The following is a 17903-nucleotide window of genomic DNA, read 5'->3' on the forward strand; positions in this document are numbered from 1 at the left end:
GTTTCTAGTACTTTTAGCACTTAGGCCATTTAAATTATGGAGTCAATTCAATAAATAAATACAGATATACAATTACTATCTTTGATTGTGACTCTCTCGAGTGCTTTATACTGTGTATGAGACAATGTGCCCAGCTTTTGGTTGCAAGTACTCATATATCTGGGTGTGGGACTCAACTGCTGAAAGGCATTGCCAATTGCTGCCAGCACAATGGGTGATACTGTCTAGAATTGTTCATCTCTCAACCTCTGAACTCCCAGGAAAAATATCTTGATCTTGATTCCATAAATATTAATTTTCAGTCTGTATTTTTTTATCCCATAGAACAGAATAATACCACATGCAAAACTAGCAAATGAATGCCAATTCTCACCTACAGAGTGATTCATGAAAAACCAATTTTACTTGACTTTAATAAAATTTCCACCTTTTTGATATCCTTCACAGGATGAATATATAATATAATTATTGTATTGCACTTCATTTGATCACCTTCCGAGGCTGTCCAACAAATATTGGGCAAATATCAATAAGACTACATGATAACTTCCTGAAAAAAGAATATTCATTAGTTTTACTAGATTTAAAAACCACCAAAGAAGTTGAAATTTATGCAGTGGTATCCAAAAAATCAGCATCATGTTGTTATGTTCGGTAAACAAAACCTTCCATTGCTGTATGAAACTCACATTGTCTTTAATTATGCGTGGAAGTGGTTACGTCATGACAGTGTGAGTGATGCTCTGCTTTCCTCCGTTGCAGTGATTCCATCAAAGAAGGTGAGGGCGGGTGGGGTGGGCGGAGGAGCGGGTGGTGGCGGAGGGGGCCCTGGCACGAGTGGGGGGCCACAGCGCATGGTTAGGACACGGGAGCAGCGGGCTGAGGCACGGCAGAAGAAATACCGGTACCTTTATCAGGTCCGCACGGCGCATGGGGATGTCATTAGCCAGGTGAATATGCCACACGGTGCTGCTTCAATGGCCGCCCACGGTCGACATGTTGATGCCGCTCGTTTCACCACTACAGCCGACATTGAGATCGACATGCTTCCCCAGTCATCATCCCCACTCCTGTATTCCCGGCGCTGAGAGAGAGGGGAGGCCTGTGCCATTGGATCAATGCTGTGCACCAGATCACTTTTTTCGTGAAATTTGAGAAGAACCGCAAAATCTGTCACACTTCCATTTTTATCGTCAGACGTGACCATGACAAAAGACCTCGAGAGACTATGTTTGCTCGGGACTTGTACAAAAGGACTTTTATTCGCGTATTTCCTTCCCAAAATGAACGTACAAAAGTTCTTGTTTGTTATTTTTGATGTAACTTGGGACCATGGTGCATGAAGAACCTAGTTAGAAAATTGCATTAAAAAAATTATTAGTTTTCAGACTTCTGTAGGATAGCCGAGACAAAGTTCTTCTTACAAAAAATTAAACAAGAAAATATCACTAAAATATTAATTGTGCCATTAGCACTCATGTCCTTTTTCATGTTAAAATATGGACTTGGCAGTTAATGAAATGTTTTAACAATTCATTCAGCAATTATTCTTTGATAAATGTGAATGCTTTTCAACTAATCATAAATTATGTCTTTTTATGACAATTAGTCTTTCCGTGCCGGCCATTCCTGGAATTTTAATATCTGTGATTGTAACTGATAGGAGCTTTTTTGTATTTCAATTGATGGCTCTGTACAGAAGACTTTAAATACTTCTGAATATATGTGTGCTTACGTGTGATCATTCTACTTGTGTAAAAGATTCCCAGAACGAAAGACTGTTCCAGTGTTGGGGGTTATATCACGTACTAGGCTCATTAAGGGATGCATTGTTTATTAAAATGACTCATGTGACAGAATTCTTGTTTCATGACGCTCAGAGTAACTAATTACATCTCCCAGGCAAGAAAAAGCCATTCCAAATACTTGGATAAACTCCTAGATCAAAGGTAATAGGTTTGTTATGCTTTCATCAAACTTTTTGCTCGAATAAATCGTGCATGTTTTAATATGCTTGATGACGTGCCCAATGAGGACTTGTTATGGAAAGTTCATTCGCATGTTTTGCAACGCTTGGTTTGAAGAGAAAGGTTATTAAGCGTTTGTATGTATGTGTGTAATTCTTGTCCAATTCAAGCTCTGGAATGCCATATTTAATCGTTGGTATGTACTTACAGCTTATGGGTGGTAAAAACCTTTGCAGCCACCTTGTTCTGCAGGAAATAACGGTTTGTAGTAAATTGCTTATAAGTAAAATTGAATGGTTACTGTGTGTGATGTCAATTAAATATTTGTGGTTTTGTCATGTGCTTTCACTAATTGGGAAGTTTTTAAAAAAATTTGTCTTCCAGCATTTAAGAGGAAAGTGATTGACTTTAATGGGAAAATACTAATTTTGAACTACCCTGGTTAGCACTTAAAAATTAAGCAAAAATACCATTGCAGGAAATGCCACTTTATGTTTCTGCATTCAAGTGCAATGTATTTTGAAATGGTTGGAGGGTTCACTTGGAGAATCATTTTGCCAGACTCATGCCCCCAAGTCAGATGCAATGCACGTATTTGAAAATATCAATCTGGAGTGACTTCATACTGAGTTCCTTGCATAGCATTGTGTACTTAGCGATGCACCCACAACTAACAACATACAATTAACTAGTAAAGTATCCGACTGAAATTACTCCATGCGTGGCATTTGAGCAGGGTGGTGCCTCTTCTCATGGATTTTGAGTGTGCCAAAGAAGAAGTCAGGAAACACTCCCTTGGCCCAGTTACTTCAAATGCATTGTATCCAAGTCAATCTCCATCCATTTCAGTTGGAAGGCTAACGTTGAAATGAAGGAAAGTGTTTAAAGGGAATGCTGGGCATCTTAAAGCTTCAAATATCAGTTAAGATTGTGTGCACCACTTGAAGCACTTCCAAAAATGCAAATGAAGGAAAAATGATTAACTGGAGCTCAAAATTAACAATTGGAATCAGATTCTCAAGACACTTAACTTCATCTGTATCTTAGGTGAATTCTAATGTCCTTCACATTTATTTTTAAATGTTATCTCTGTTGCCTGCCCATTGCAAAAAGCAGTACCTTTATATCCAGAAGTTGGTAGTTTATTAAATGTTCATGGTTCATAATCCATATATCCACCCATGCATCAAAACGTGTACATATTAATGCTTATATTGTGCATAGTATCATGTATAAAATCCCAAATAGATAACTGAATACTAATATCCTTTGAATTTCTGGAATGATTCTGTCTGCTATTATGGCTGAGATCTGAAATACTTTAGAGCATTTAAGAGAATCTCATTGCTGTGCATTCAAAAAATATAAGCTGTATTAACAATTCGAATCATCTACTTCAAAATTAGTCTGGGTTACAATAAGGAAACAAGCCTTGGAATAATAAATACTATCATAAAAGGGATTGCATGCTTAAAGTGCAAGCAAGTCTTTGCTTAACTGCAAATTTTGCTTGTAGGAACTATAAATTGTAATAACTATTGATCAAACTATCACCCAGGAACTATAAACTGTATAAAAATTGTGTTTTAATACCGCTCTCAAAACGTGTAAGTTCTAATCAATTTTCTGGAAAATGTATAAATTACATTTTCTTTGGCTCTTCCAAGTTTTGCAATATTTGCTTCCACCCTCTTTGCAATATCCCTTATTAGTCCTCTTAATAATTCCATATTAACTTTGCCTCTCACTAGACTCGTTTATTTAGATTGTGCCTGGTAACGACTGTAATTTTAAGGCTAATGTATCATGTATTTCTCTCTAGTATAAACCCCCCCTGTAAAAATTGACATTCCACCCCAGATTCATTGCACTTGTATGTAATTTTAATACAGATAAACAGAGCAAGTGCAATTACAATTCTTTACTCCATATAGTTTCTATCTGACTGCAAAGAAAATAGAATTACATTTTTCAACTAACATAGTAATAGTAACCAATTTTATTCATTACAATTCTTTGTCTCTATAAAGTTAGTTCTCTTTGGCTTTGCCAGTAACAATCAATTCTACTAACTCATTTAAATTTGGATCTGATACCATCAGTGTTTGGCATTATCCAATCATTGTTATTTCACATTTGACTTTGATCTGATCCACATCGAACCCAAGCATGATAAATAATCTTATCACTCCCCTGGATGGATTTTTGTTGCTAATTCCTGGAGTTAGAGCTGCCCAATGCTGTCAAAAAGTGGGCGGACAATTTTCCCAAGAATTAAATGATGTTTTGTAGCCCCTTAATTCTTTAATGATGAACACTTGGCTTAAGACTCCAATTTGGACACCCCCAGGTAATAAAAAGTCTGCCTAACCCAAGGGCTTGGCTTCATTGAAAGAGTTCTGGTCCCGCGAAACTGGGAGAGGGCGTAAATTTTATGCTTGGAGAAAATACGCATTCATCCAACAAGCATTCTATTTAAGTCTAGACACCGAAATACAATGTGCATAGCAACTGTATAGACATGCCACATTGAAGAAGGTGTCACATGTCTGGATAATACAATAGGCAGTGCGTGCCCAATGCGGACGTCATCTCTCCCTCCCCCCCACTTGATCCCCCTTCCCCCATGCCGCAAACTACACGCGAGTCTTTTGATGGATACAGGAGGAAGGGATTCATCCAAATGTGCGTGACTAATTGCATGCCAGATGGTGATGATTGATGATGACAAAGGAGTATTCATTTTAGTCCCGTGACCTGCTCTGTCAGTATGCATGCATTGAATGTTGGGTTTCCTTTTCAATTTTGAAAGAAAAATAATGAATGGGTTTGCAAATGCTCCCAAGTGTTTAGAGCGGGCATGCCAACTTGACCAATTGCACCCCGTCATTCTTTTCAGAGCTACATCCAAGCTCTCCAGCGGAAGGTTTGCTCTCCTGTGATTGACCCACGTGGGGGGGGTGGAGGCGGAGGAGGGTCCCTCGGGCTGGGCTACGGGAGCGATCTGAGGGGGTGTGGGGTGGGGGGCGGGATGGGGGCGGGGATGAGGGGCGGCGGGGGCGGGATCGTCATCGGGGGCATCCCGGGGGAGACCTCCACCCTGCAGTCCGACTCCACGCACCTCACCATCCTGCCAGCGGAACAGGCGCAGCTGGCGGCCCTCACCGAATCCGACAATGACGACTCGGACTCGGACGTGGAGGCTCGCATGGGGGGCGCTGCAGCCAGGGGCAGCGCGGACGAGGACGATGAGTACTACTACGGTGTGGGGGCAGGGGCGCACTCGTCCTCCGAGGCCGTCCTGAGGCCCGTTTCTTCCTCCCACGAGGAGCACCATGAGCGCCGCCACTCCGGAAGGCAGCGCCATTCGCCCTCCGTTGGCTTTGGCATCCCTCGCCCCTTCCGGTAATCTCAGAAACCGAAATGGTTAAAGGTGCCACTGGAACTGCGCAAGGAAATGTAAAAAATAAAATAAACTGAAAATAAAAAATCAAACACTGTGAACCGTGAATTGTTTGTGGGTGTCAAAGGAGTGCTAGAAGTTTTTCTCTGCTCAATGTGTTTCCGGTTGAATGGCTGGATGTTGTTGTCCAAATTGGAATACTGAAAATGGTTGTGAGTGCTTATGAAAGTGAAATATCTTCTCCTTGATTTTCAAATGAATATTCTGCACTTTGTCTCTTTTGTGTGCGTCGGGCAGCATTCGAGGCTCTGTTGAATGTTCTTTTCTCTTCTCTTTGGTTACCGTTTCCTCTCTCGCCAGTGTGTGTGAACCTGTTGTTCACTTTATAAATCTACAGTGAATTTATGTTTCACAGAAGCATGCAAGGCCATGCGTACAAGGATGGGCCGCAACAGAGAGGCAATGATGCAAAGTACGAGTGTATCCAAAAATGTGTGCAAAAGGATGTCAATTTTATCAGCTTATACAGTACCAACACTGAATATGTATTCATTTAAAATTACACTTTGCTTGTTATCTTTGGAGATTATAGAAACCTTCCATAAGTGTGAAACACTGTGATGAATCTGACAGGGATGGTATTAAATGAAGCAAACATGTTAGCTGGAGCTATATTCCTGCCATTGTAAATGTAGAAAAAAAACACCAAGAAGCTTAGCAAAGCTTTTTTTCCCTCTTCCTGGAATACAAAAATTACCAAACGGAGTATTATTGAAGAATATGGAAGCAGTTAAATATTTCATTCCAGAGTTTTTTGGGGATTCCATGCTGCTTTAATGATAACTTGGGTAAATTCAAAGTTTTTGATACAATAAAAAAGTCCCTTATGATTCAAAATGGCTCCACTGAAAACAAATAACCGCCATCCTTTCTTAGCAAAATCTCTAAAAGTGTTGTTTTTGAAATTTTTTTAACCAAAGACCCATGAAAGGAGTCGATATTGAGATGGCTGTGATCTTTCCAGTAAACCAAGGGAACTGGGAACTCACTGTTTTTATGCTTGAAATGATTTTTTTGCAAAATACATAACATAGGCACAACACATTGTTCACTTTTCCATACATATGATCTCTTTTTAACATTATAGTGAAGACTTTTTTAAATATGTATGTTTCTGTGTCAAAGAGTAAGAGCTGTGATTTACTGGTTTTGGGGTTCTGAGGATGGGCTTCTTCTATGGGCTGAGGCTGTGAGCAGCGAAGGAACAAAGTGGCTCTTGACGGGTCCAGTCGGCCAACTTTGGTATGAGAAATATTTGGGAAACTCGACCAAAGGAGAAGGGAGATTTGATTGATTTAGCATTTGAAAGAAGCTTGAAAATCGTTGAACTGTAATAATTTGTTGTGTGTAAAGGGTGAATCTTATGCATAGTCTACTGTGGTGATGTTAAAGGAACAATTTATCCCAAAGCCAATTAAGAAGTCAAGTGAGTTATTATTTATCAGGCAAATGTGCTTGTCCAAAGTTAAACCACCCTCTATGGTCCGTGGATGAGAAGTTGCATTTCCAATGCATCGTGAATATATGAATGTAATGTAAACTTTTTTACAATTTAAAAGTGCTATTCTTGGTATAATATCTGTCATAAGCAGCTGTCTTTTTTCTACCCATTTTTGTTTGAGGCACAGGCTAAGATTAACGCTCAATGGTATTTTAATACATAAAAGGTGGAGGAATATTTCCTTGGCAGTACAAGTTCATAGGAAGGTCATTAGTTCTTTTGCTTTGATCAAATTGACCCAGGAGCAATGGTAAAATTAAAAGTATTTTGATTAGAATGGGTGACATCTTTTAGAAAAATACACTTCAGTGTCATTTAAGTAAGCAAATTTTCAAAACATACAAAAACATATAATCTAGCTATAGTGCCTTTGATATAAATAAAATTTTCAGTCCATGATATTTTAGAAATTAGTCTTATTAACTAAAGCAGTCCATAATACACTGTTAATCATTGGCACTTATGAAAAATACTGCATTTAAAATAATTTGATTGGGTGAATTAAAAGTCAAGGAAATAGGCCATCCCTTTTTTTAAATCAACATTTGCAACATATAATGGAAAGAATGGAAATGGTGTTATCAAAATCAAGATCGACATGATGTTCATGTAAAGTATCCAATTTTAATGTACAGTTCCTGCTGTCATAATTAGTGTGGTTTTTTTCATATTGTGAAAGTATATGAAATGTATTACCCGTGATTGTTATATCATATGAAGGAAATCCACTGCAATACACAAAGATACAATTTGGAGGATTTCATTGCAGCATATCATATATACACTACAGAATTCCATAGCCTAGGAAAAAAGTTATTCACATAAAGTAACAAGACTTGGGAAATCATCCAGATAATAACCCTTTAGGAATATTAATTTATGAAAAATGTTTAATCAATGGTAGTGTTAAATTATCAATTGATGGAGGGGCATGCAGGGATTGTTGGCTTGAAGGCCACTTCAGTTGATGTGCTCCTTTGCCTTGGAATCAGCAGGCCATTAGTCAATTTCAAATTAAAACTTTGACTAAAGCATCCAGTCCAGCCAATTTTGAAAAAAAGGATATCCCTCCACACCCCGAGATTTATTTATTGTGTTAATTTTTATTCTTCCATTTATTAGCTGGTGTGATATTTCCAACTGTATTCAATAGTATAACAAATAATATGGACGGATTAACTCTTTTGATTATTTGGTTGACAATGATGCAAAATGAGAGGAAATCAGTTTTGTTAAGCGATGGCATCTGAAACTTAAATTCGGAATAATAAATGTCAGGGTTAATTTGTGGAGTGCATGTGGATGTCCTTCTTTAGCCAATTTGATGTCAAAATATGCAAGTGAATGTTGTATTTTATAAGTGAAATCAAACATTTAGCAATGCAGGAGACAATAGAAACCAAAAAAAAGTCATTCGTCAAATGGCTCAGAAACTGCCATCTACCCATGATGCATTTTGTGATTTTTTTCTGCAGTTGCATAATTGCAAGCAATGACAAGTGATTGATATTATTTAGATATGGTTTTAAACATAAGTCCCTGGGTTCCATGATTTCATGATTGTATGAAGAAATATTTCCATATTCATTGATTGCAACTGATGGATGTTTGTACTCAAAATTATTATTTTATGGTATAGCTTTCTGGAACATTCTTCTTTGCTAAATTAATTTTGGATATATTTGCAGTGTAGATGTGGCCTCAAAAAAATGTGGTTATTTGTTATGTGCATGACTATATGTTTACAATGTAATGTATCCCATGTCAAAATAAGGCTCATTTTGTGATTGTACGCAAATGCCTTGTTGGTGTGTTGCCCTCAGTATGAACTGTAAAACAAAAAATTCAAACTGTGATTACTATGCATTATGATACAGGGGAAACCTTTTTCTGAAAATTTGCAAGTTAAACACTGAATAGTTATTAAAAGTAAGTTTTCGAGGTCTCCTTAACAGAATGGAATATTGCACTGCCAACTTCAACTCAATGATCCCTTAGTTATTGTGATTGTTCCTTTTCCTTTGCCCTACCACAATTTGCTGGCTCAATTTTGCCTTAAGAACGTTTTTAAAAACTTTCAGTTTTGATAAACTTCTGCTCACTATTTCATATGCCATGGGAAACATAAAAGAAAGGAAATGTTAGAACCTTATTCCTCATTATTTTTTAAACGCCAATAAAAAAGCAAATGTATCCATGCATATTATGAAATGAATTATTCATATAATTCATCTCATCTGTGTCAGGGCATGGTAGGTTTATTCCCCCTAAAAATTTGACCTCTTTCAATGTAACTCTCATCTCATCACTGTCAGGCAAGAGTATTTGCCCTTCTTCCACTCCCCAGCCTCTACCTACTCTTTCTCCTTCCCCTTCTCTCTGTCTTCCTTCTCCCCTCCCCTCTTCCACCACGCCCCAATCATCCCTCCCCCCCCCCAACCACCCCTCAAGAAGCCACTCCACAATACAGGGTTTAAGCATCGCGCTTATTCCAACATTTGCTGAGTGAACTTCAATCTCAAATTGCAACAAGGCTTTTTGGTAGATGGGCCATTTTATTCTCCAGTGAAATTTATTGATAGTTTGAAGGAAATGTGTTCCATGCGAGGTAATTATGACGAACTTTAAAAAGAACTTGAATGGAGAAAACAAATTCATAAAAAGTGAAAAAAATAATGTGTATATTATTTTATATATTCCTAATGTTGTCAGATTACAGAATTTGACTCTGCTACATGCTCTTATTGTAATGAAATAATTTTGGCATTGATATTTTACATCCATATATTATGTATCTGATATGTTACCTGTGCACTCTTAAATATCAGAAAAATAGCAAGAAAGGGAGGCTGCTTAAACATTTGTAGGGAAAATTACGACAGTGAATGAAGTTGATTTGTGTTGATGTGCTAGACTGTGTCAATATTATTGTTTAAATATATTCGTCTCGAAGTGACCATCCAAAAATGTTTTCGAGTATGCTCAATTTATTGATTATATTCAAAATGGTGAATTTGATATTTCAAGAATAGTGAGATTTAATAAGCATTTTAAAAAGTGTAACAAATTTATGGTGAGGTATACCAAAGACAGTTGAGTATGAAGACTCTCTCGTGCTAGTTAATCTAGTTAAGCAGACCAATACATTGATCCATGAAGCATTGAAATGTAAATTGAAATGTGCCAGGTGCTTGTGAAGAAATGAAAGAGTTTAATTTATTGATTTACAAGGAATCTGAATGATAAGCTGGACTAATCGCATCCTTGAATATAGTGGATCTGTACTCCTACTGTATGTTTAAATATATATATATATATATATATATAAATAATGTTTTTTTCCATTTGATGAAAGAGTTTCTTTCCCCACCCCCATCATTTGAATGTTCAAATCACTTCACCTGAGAACAATAGAAAATGCACATAGGCAGTGTGCGCATGCCATTCCTGGAGCACGCCCCTATCTTGTTCATCAGTGTGATGCTGCTCACAATGGTTCGTTCTTTTTGTTTCCATGAATATGACTGCGAGAAATTTCTGCCAAAAGTTTTTGCTGATGGAGAAAAAAGTCAAATACCATCAAGCAAACAAGAAAAAGGCGAATTGTTTGGAGAAGCTATGGTTTCTAAACAAATAGAATTGTTTGTTCACGATGAGGCTAGGTGTGTAAAGCACCCAAACTTCAGCATGGTTTTAATTTGGTATTTAATTCACAGGCAACATTGAAAATGCACGTCTAATGTGCTATCACTGTGTCGAGGCGATGGGACACCCCCTCGATATTCCGATACCCACCCGCTCCTACTCATTCGGTCTTCAATACCAGGAAGAGCGGGGGTATGACTAGCGCAGATAAGGGGGGCAATGGCCGCCCTGACGCACACGGGTGGCGGGGGAGGTCCCGTGCAGAATGGCACCAGGATGGCGCACGGCGGAGGGCAAGGGTCGGCCCGAAAATCATACTTAAACGGACGCACTGCCGCGGTCACCAGGATTCACCGGGTTACGCTTGCCGTGACCGCGTCCTGTACGATTTAGTTACGCTCGCCGTGACTGCGTGCAAGACGATCCGAAGGCCCCTCGACAGACGACTAGGATACGCTTGCCGTGACCGCGTCTGCCGAATCTCTCCAGCCCCCACCGCCCCTCGACAGACGACTAGGATACGCTTGCCGTGACCGCGTCTGCCGACTCTCCCCAGCGCCCACCGCCGCCCGCTCGTGCACCCCAGCGTACCGGTCTCTCGCTCTCTCTCTCGCGCTACAAGTGGAAATGCCAATCCATGGGAACTGAGGGTCAATAAATGTCTCTTTCGCCACTGATCCACTGGTATGATTTCAAAGCTCCCCAGGCCGTCTCGGCCCCTACGACAACTGTTGTGTTTCATTGCCTACATTACCTCATGCACTTAGTTTAACCCGCTCTGGCAACCGGCTAATTTTAGAGTGGTGAATTTGATAGTTCAAGAGTAATGTGATGTAATGAGTACTTTAAAAAGTGCTCCCAGCTCTCCCTCCCTTCTGCGGATGTTTCATTCGCTTTTGTATTTTACAGTTCGTGGGTCCCACACTTTCATTTTCGGCAGTTCTCTTGCTTTTCCGTGGGAATTATGTCTCAGGATCGTGACACATGGGGAGTTTTTTTACGGAATCTTAACAAAGAATTTTGTTCCTAATTGTTTCAGACAAATCTTTTTATGAAAAGTATTTGTCATCGTTGGGTAAGTAAGTGGATGTTTTTTTGTAAAGCGTATGTTAAAGAACTTCGCGTGATATTAAATTTGTTAGATGGCGAGAATGTGAAAAACATGGGTGATTTTGACACGGCAGCCATCCCGATAGCTTCCCAACATTTTGGATGATTCATTCTCTTATCATATCGTAGCCTTCCATTCCCCGCCATTCAAGAGAGGGAGCACTGCCAACGAACGCAGTTAGTGCGGAAGTCGGACACGGCGAGCGCTGAGGCATGGTCCACCGAACTGCAACTTCGGGAGGAGACATGTCAACCGGCGACACCTGCCGCGGAATCGCTCAACTTGGAGCATTCACAGGAGTGGGTGGATGGCGAGAGAGAGAGAGAGAGTAACGAGTACACCACCTTCGCTTGATGCGAGCCGCGTGGAGCGAATCCTTCGGAAGCCGCGTTCAGCCTCTTCCATTTGTTTTCTTGATGACGACGACATCATCAGCGCCGCCCCCCGAACGACCGAAAAAGAGGACGGCAATATCCGTACGAGAGACCATTCGTTATCATGTTATTGTTGTTGATATAATTGATATAAAACAGGCAGGAAATTTGTTATTAAAAAAGATATAAAAATTCAGGTTTGCCTAAAGCATTCATTTATTTATATATTATGTTCGACGAAAACATATTGCACTCCCGATTATCGATCAGTCAAAGAGAGTTTGTACTGAAAAGGTACACCGACTTAAAAGAAAATGTGCTGTTCATATTAGCGGTAGATGTGTGCGCTAGAATGCATTGCATGAATAGGAAATGCATTACATGCTGGAATAAGACAAAATGCAATGCAATACGTGCTAGAATAAATATTAAGTGTGTGATGAAGTAAATATTTAGAAAAAAATGTTGGTATCTTGTGACTGAAATAATAATGCAATAATGAACGGTAAATACCTCCCCCGGCCCTCCCCTGGGCGCCACCCCGCAGCAAGCAAACGCAATCAAGACGTTCGCTCGCTCCTTTGGCTGTCGCGCCGAAGCAACCAACAGCGGGAGGAGTGAGAGAGAGAGACGTCGAGGAAGAAATTGGAAAGTGGACTGAGCCAGCGTTGGGACATCCAACCTGTCATGGCAGCGGCGACGGCGCTTCGCTTAAGACCTGCGGTTCGTCCAAAGAACTGCCGTTACCGCAGTTACTTCAACGCTAAATGTGCATCGGCGAAATGCAGACATTTTTACGGGGTGAAGAAATAAAATGCTTAGTCCGATCCGGGTTCGAGTCCCGGCAAAGTGAATGCTTTTTTACACTCTGTGAAATGCCTGCATTTATCCGACCTGGTCATTGTTTGACCGTCTGCAAGCGCAACTGAATCAACAACCTCCCCCCGCCCCACTCCTTCCTCATCCCATCACTTCATCCCCGTCACTTGTATTCCGACTCTGCCGGCGGTGGCGGAAAACACTGCCCTCTCGCTTCCAACTCGTGGGCACCGTGATAAGGGCGTGTGGCGGGCCGCGAGGGAGGGTGGGTCGTCGGGGGATGGCGAAGGTGGGCGCGGGGCGGAGCCAAGCGCACCCTGGAACCGCACACGAGGGCGGGTGGCAGGGGGTTGCAGGCCACCTGATAGTAGAATACCTGGTTATTCATGGCATTCGCCAAGTTCGATTTGCCGCCAGCTATGTATGCGTCCTTCTGCGCTAGCGGGTAGTAAACCCAACTGTGCGAGGGTGGACGATTCCTGCGATATATCGATAGGTTATATGACGGCGATTTCGCCAACCAGCTGAATGCGGGAATCCCCTCTCTTTGTCGACGTTGAACTCGAATGATTCGTTCTCATCTAAAAGTTTAATTCGCGTGTGTTATCTTCATGCTTCTGGTGTCTATCGACCCTGGATTTCCAAAAATAAAAATGTGGCGCTTTCTAGTCGATCGAAGCGATTCTCCCGCGAAATGGGCAGCCTTCCTCCCTTAATTAATTATTAAGTTAATTTTATATTGAATAAATAATATTGAATTCACATTAAAAAGCAATTGAATGTCTAAGATTGATCCCACCCATTCGAAGCGTATTCAAAATAAAGTCTAATCAATGCGAATGACACCACTTCTCAACTCCTTTCATTCCAATATTTCCCCAGCAAATCCAGTTTCCATGGAGCCCCTACTTTAATATTTTACCAAGGTGTTTTCCATTGTTATGCTGGATGGAAGTGTGTTAAGTACTTTCCTCCGTCTCCCAATCTTATTCCCACACCTTTAGAGCATATAGATGTCAGGGCTTGAGGATTTTTCCACCGGAACTTCTTTACGGCATATTTTTCCAATTGTCCCTCTAGAGCACACTCCGGACGCCAGCGCTAATACGTATTGCTGAGAGCGCTGGGAAAGGAGCCTCGCAGTTACTCGTACGTCCGGCCGACGCGAGGAGGTGCCCCGTTGCACCAGGAGAATCCAGTCGCGGGGGGGGGGCGTGGTGAAATCCAAGAGGGCGCTTTTAAACCTGCACCCAAATGTTAATCTGCAAGCTCCCCCAAGGGTGAGTGGCAGGGCGTGATTCCACACCAGGCGGGGAGCATTAGAATTAAACGTTGCCTAAGTGCTGGTGACTGATAACAATGTTGCATAATTGCAGTGATGTAATTTATTTTTACGGCAGCATAAGAGCATTAGGGCACCAAAGTGAAACACTTGACTCGCGCGAGATGCGATGGTAACAAGGATGGCAATGGGGTTCAATGCAATTATGACCACACTCTAGGATATTTAGCGTGGAAAAAAACGTCTCCTCGTCGCCGCAATTCGCGGAGTATCGTTGGTGGGGAAAATGACATCATAAACTGGTTGATTATTCAGTTGATCTCCCATTTTAATTTTCCCTTCTGCCTCTATTAAATGGGCTAATGGTACATTTTTAGCATCGTCGCAAAAGCAACCTGCTTCCCGTTCACGCGAGAGGTTGAATATGCGATTCAAACTGCCGCGCCGGGTGCAGCGGCCTTGCCGCGCTCCTCTGCCGAAGGTTAAGGCCAGGCGAGCGAGGGATAATTCGGTGCGTCGGTAGATCGATAGCGCGGCCTCTTGAGTCGGGGGCGCCTCCTGCCCCCCCTGGCCTCCGCCGAGAAGGGGGCAGGAGGGGGATGAGGCAGGGCCGGCGCCGGGAGTCAGAGACGACAGATTTCGTGGGCGCGCAATCCCCCGGTATGCAGGTGCGCGAAAACTCCGATTGCGAACTGCGAAACTAATGTCCATGCGAAGTCTGTTGTTGAGGGCATATCATGTAATTGTGCCCATTGGTCAGGAAAACGATACATCAGGTTTGACATGCGGCAAAAATTCGAGAGGAAAGCCAAGGTAGGCATAATGATAGGTTGGAATAAACTGGAGCAGTATTTTAGGAGCTCTTCAGAGAGAAATGGACGTGGTGAAGGGCCCATCATCAGTAACTCAATCCTAAGAACGGTTTACTGCAGCCCTCCATTCTTCCCTATTAAGTATAAATTCCCTCACCCTCTGATAGGTTCCCTGTTCTACGTTCTTAATTTGCCCTGTGTACTTGTCTCTTGGCCTTCCTCGCGGGACTTTCCTTCAAATTTTCCTTCTATTATATCCCTAATCAATCCATTGTGCCTCGAGGTATGTCCAATCCATCTATTTCATCTTCGTCGTGGAGCTCTCCTCTTCTGCTCTCCTACGCATGTACTTCATCGTGCCCCACTTTGTCTATCCATCTAATCTTCAGCATTCTCCTCCAGCACCATGTTTCAAATGTTTCTATTCTTCGCCGGCCCACTTTTCCAATATTCTATGCCTCCGATCTGTAGAGTGCCGTGCTCACACGAACTGACTCCTTGTTTGCGATCACTGAGTCCTTCGAACATAGTGATTGCCTCTTCTCAATGAATACTATCGTACGCTAAAGAAGCATTAGCATGAAGAAGGGAATTTATGACATTTCCGTACATACGATGCGTATGTACGCATACAAGAGATCGGCAAAGACGCGCACCGCTGTGTGTCTGCCAACTGGAGGCAAGTGGATGAGCGCAGAGTGGGAAACAATGGATGAAATAAGAAGGCCCCGAATACTAAGGGCGAAACATTTGAATGTGGTGGTAGCGAAGAGGGGGAGTTGTTTTGGGGAAATGCGAAGAAGGCAGGTGCGGCGGGAGGAGGGAATGTCGGGGAGTGAGATAGGGAATACTTCGAAAAAATTAATTTCTGAAGGTGTCAGGCATATTGCCCGCGCCAAACATTCCTGTTCGTGATCGCGATAGTATCATCCACGAAAAATCAAATATTTGAAAATTTTCGTTTGTCTTGTTTTTTCACATAATTTATCAACCATTCGGCAAATAAGGTTTCGAATAAAAATGTTTGCAATAAAATTATCAACCAGAGAACACACACACAAAAGTTCATTGGCTGCCCAAGCGGGCAAGTATAAACCGTCCCGGTGGGTGAAGTCCCACCTTTACCGGTCATTGTATACAGGGTTCGTCCGGAAAATAAGTGTACTGAGCTCAGGAAAAAAAATTTATCACACTTTTACATATCTTAAGCTAATATTCCTCAAAATAGGACCCTTGTGAGTCGATACACTTGTTCCAGCGGCGTTCCCATTCCTGGAACGCTCCCGCGAAGGCATCATCGGGAACCTCTCGAAGACTCGTCGTCGACCTCTTCTCTGTCCTCCACGAACATCTTGTGCCACCGAAAGATCATGTTTCTGGACATGGCTGACTCCCCGTAAGCCTGGTTAATCATACCGACAGTTTCGGTAGACGATTTCCCAAGCTTTACCGCAAATTTGATGGAATAACGCTGCTCCAAAAACTTCGGCATCGCGTTCCGTGACGTGGGTCGAAGCGTGGAGGTTCGCGTTAACAGAGCTCCTCACTACACCACAGCTCAGAGCCGACTGCCTTTTTCAGCGTCGCTTGCCAACATACCCCCCTCCAATCGCAGCCCGTCAGAGCGGTGCTGGGCGCGCCTGGAGCGGCGCGCCCAGCCCAGGAGTCAGTACACTTATTTTCCGGACGAACCCTGTATAAGAAACGTATGGCATTGAAGAAAGAAACATGGCTGAGGTGGAAGTGTGGAAACTTATAACTGGGAATAAAATATGGAATCCTTGACCTAACAAGAAAGGAAAGCCGACAGGGAACCCCTTTTTACAAAGAAGAACGTCAGTAGCAGCACCAACTGCCCACCGGCACGCTCTGAGCGCACGGAGCGGTACAAAAAAGGGAAACGGAGGTAAGGACCGCCCACTTCCCACGGCGGGAAATTACACTTGGGAAAGAGGAAGGCAACCAGAGACCTCATTAGCAGTTTTCCTACCTGAAGGTGGTACATAGGGTGATATCACTCTGTCTATCGGCAGTGACTAGTATTGGCAGAACACAAAGCGTGTATTTTTCTATATAGCCTTCAAGCCAGGTGCGTGGCAGGGGGTGAATACACATCAGAATGATTTTCACCCGAACATAACCCTTCCGCGGTCGGGCAATGCTATTCTGATCCCTTGGAAAAAATGACATCTTAAATCTATCAGTTCTACACTTGATGTTCTCTAATTGTACTGATTTGATCTCTCCTATCATAGTACGATTGGGGTAATAATACATTTTCAAAATCACTGCTAAAGAGACGCCTTTCCAGTTTATGCAAGAGCTTCAATTTGTAATTTAACCTTTGCTCCGTGATCCAGCCTAGCTGCTCTGATATTTTGGATACGCTACCAGGTTTATCATGACAACGTTTTGCAAATCTAGCTCCTCTACGCTGCACGCGATCCAATTGGGCAATTAATCCAACTTCGTGAGGATCCCATATACTTGCAGTATACTATATTCTAAATGAGGCCTAACCAGCGACATATCACATTTCTCTTTGATCTTTTCATCACATTTACCCAGTACTCTTCTAATAAATCGTAATTATTTTTTAGCTTGTCCACATATAACCCGTATGTGTTTCACCCATGAGAGAGATTGTGAGTCAGGGTAACGCCTAATTATTTAATCGAGCCCATGCATTCCAGTTCGGCGTTCCTGATGAAATAGGCGTTCGGGAGGGAATTGTTGCCTTTTCCAAAATTTCTTCTCTACGCACGCACTTTTTAAAATTTAATTATAATTTTCAAGTGTCGCACCAGCATTAATGTCATCTCACAAAACTGCTGTGTCCTCAGGGTCACGGATATCACGGTAAACTTCTGCATCATCGGCAAATAAGCGTCTCTCACTGGTGACTACGGAGTCAATTTCGTTAACGTAA

At 41.8% G+C, this 17903-nt stretch overlaps 1 protein-coding gene across 1 annotated transcript in view; it reads left to right on the plus strand.

Annotated features, from left to right (window-relative positions):
* LOC139696905 (uncharacterized) overlaps positions 1-10216 on the plus strand; it is a 122171-nt gene extending 111955 nt beyond the window's left edge. The window contains exons 5-6 of the mRNA XM_071595786.1: positions 763-921; positions 4940-10216. Coding sequence (XP_071451887.1) covers positions 763-921; positions 4940-5376 — 596 coding nt within the window. The 3' untranslated portion in view covers positions 5377-10216. The remainder of the gene's footprint in view (positions 1-762; positions 922-4939) is intronic.
* Positions 10217-17903: the final 7687 nt, after the last annotated feature.

This window comes from Hetaerina americana, unplaced genomic scaffold, assembly GCF_022747635.1.
Source record: "Hetaerina americana unplaced genomic scaffold, ioHetAmer1.1.p SCAF_7, whole genome shotgun sequence".
NCBI classification, from domain to species: Eukaryota; Metazoa; Arthropoda; class Insecta; order Odonata; family Calopterygidae; genus Hetaerina; species Hetaerina americana.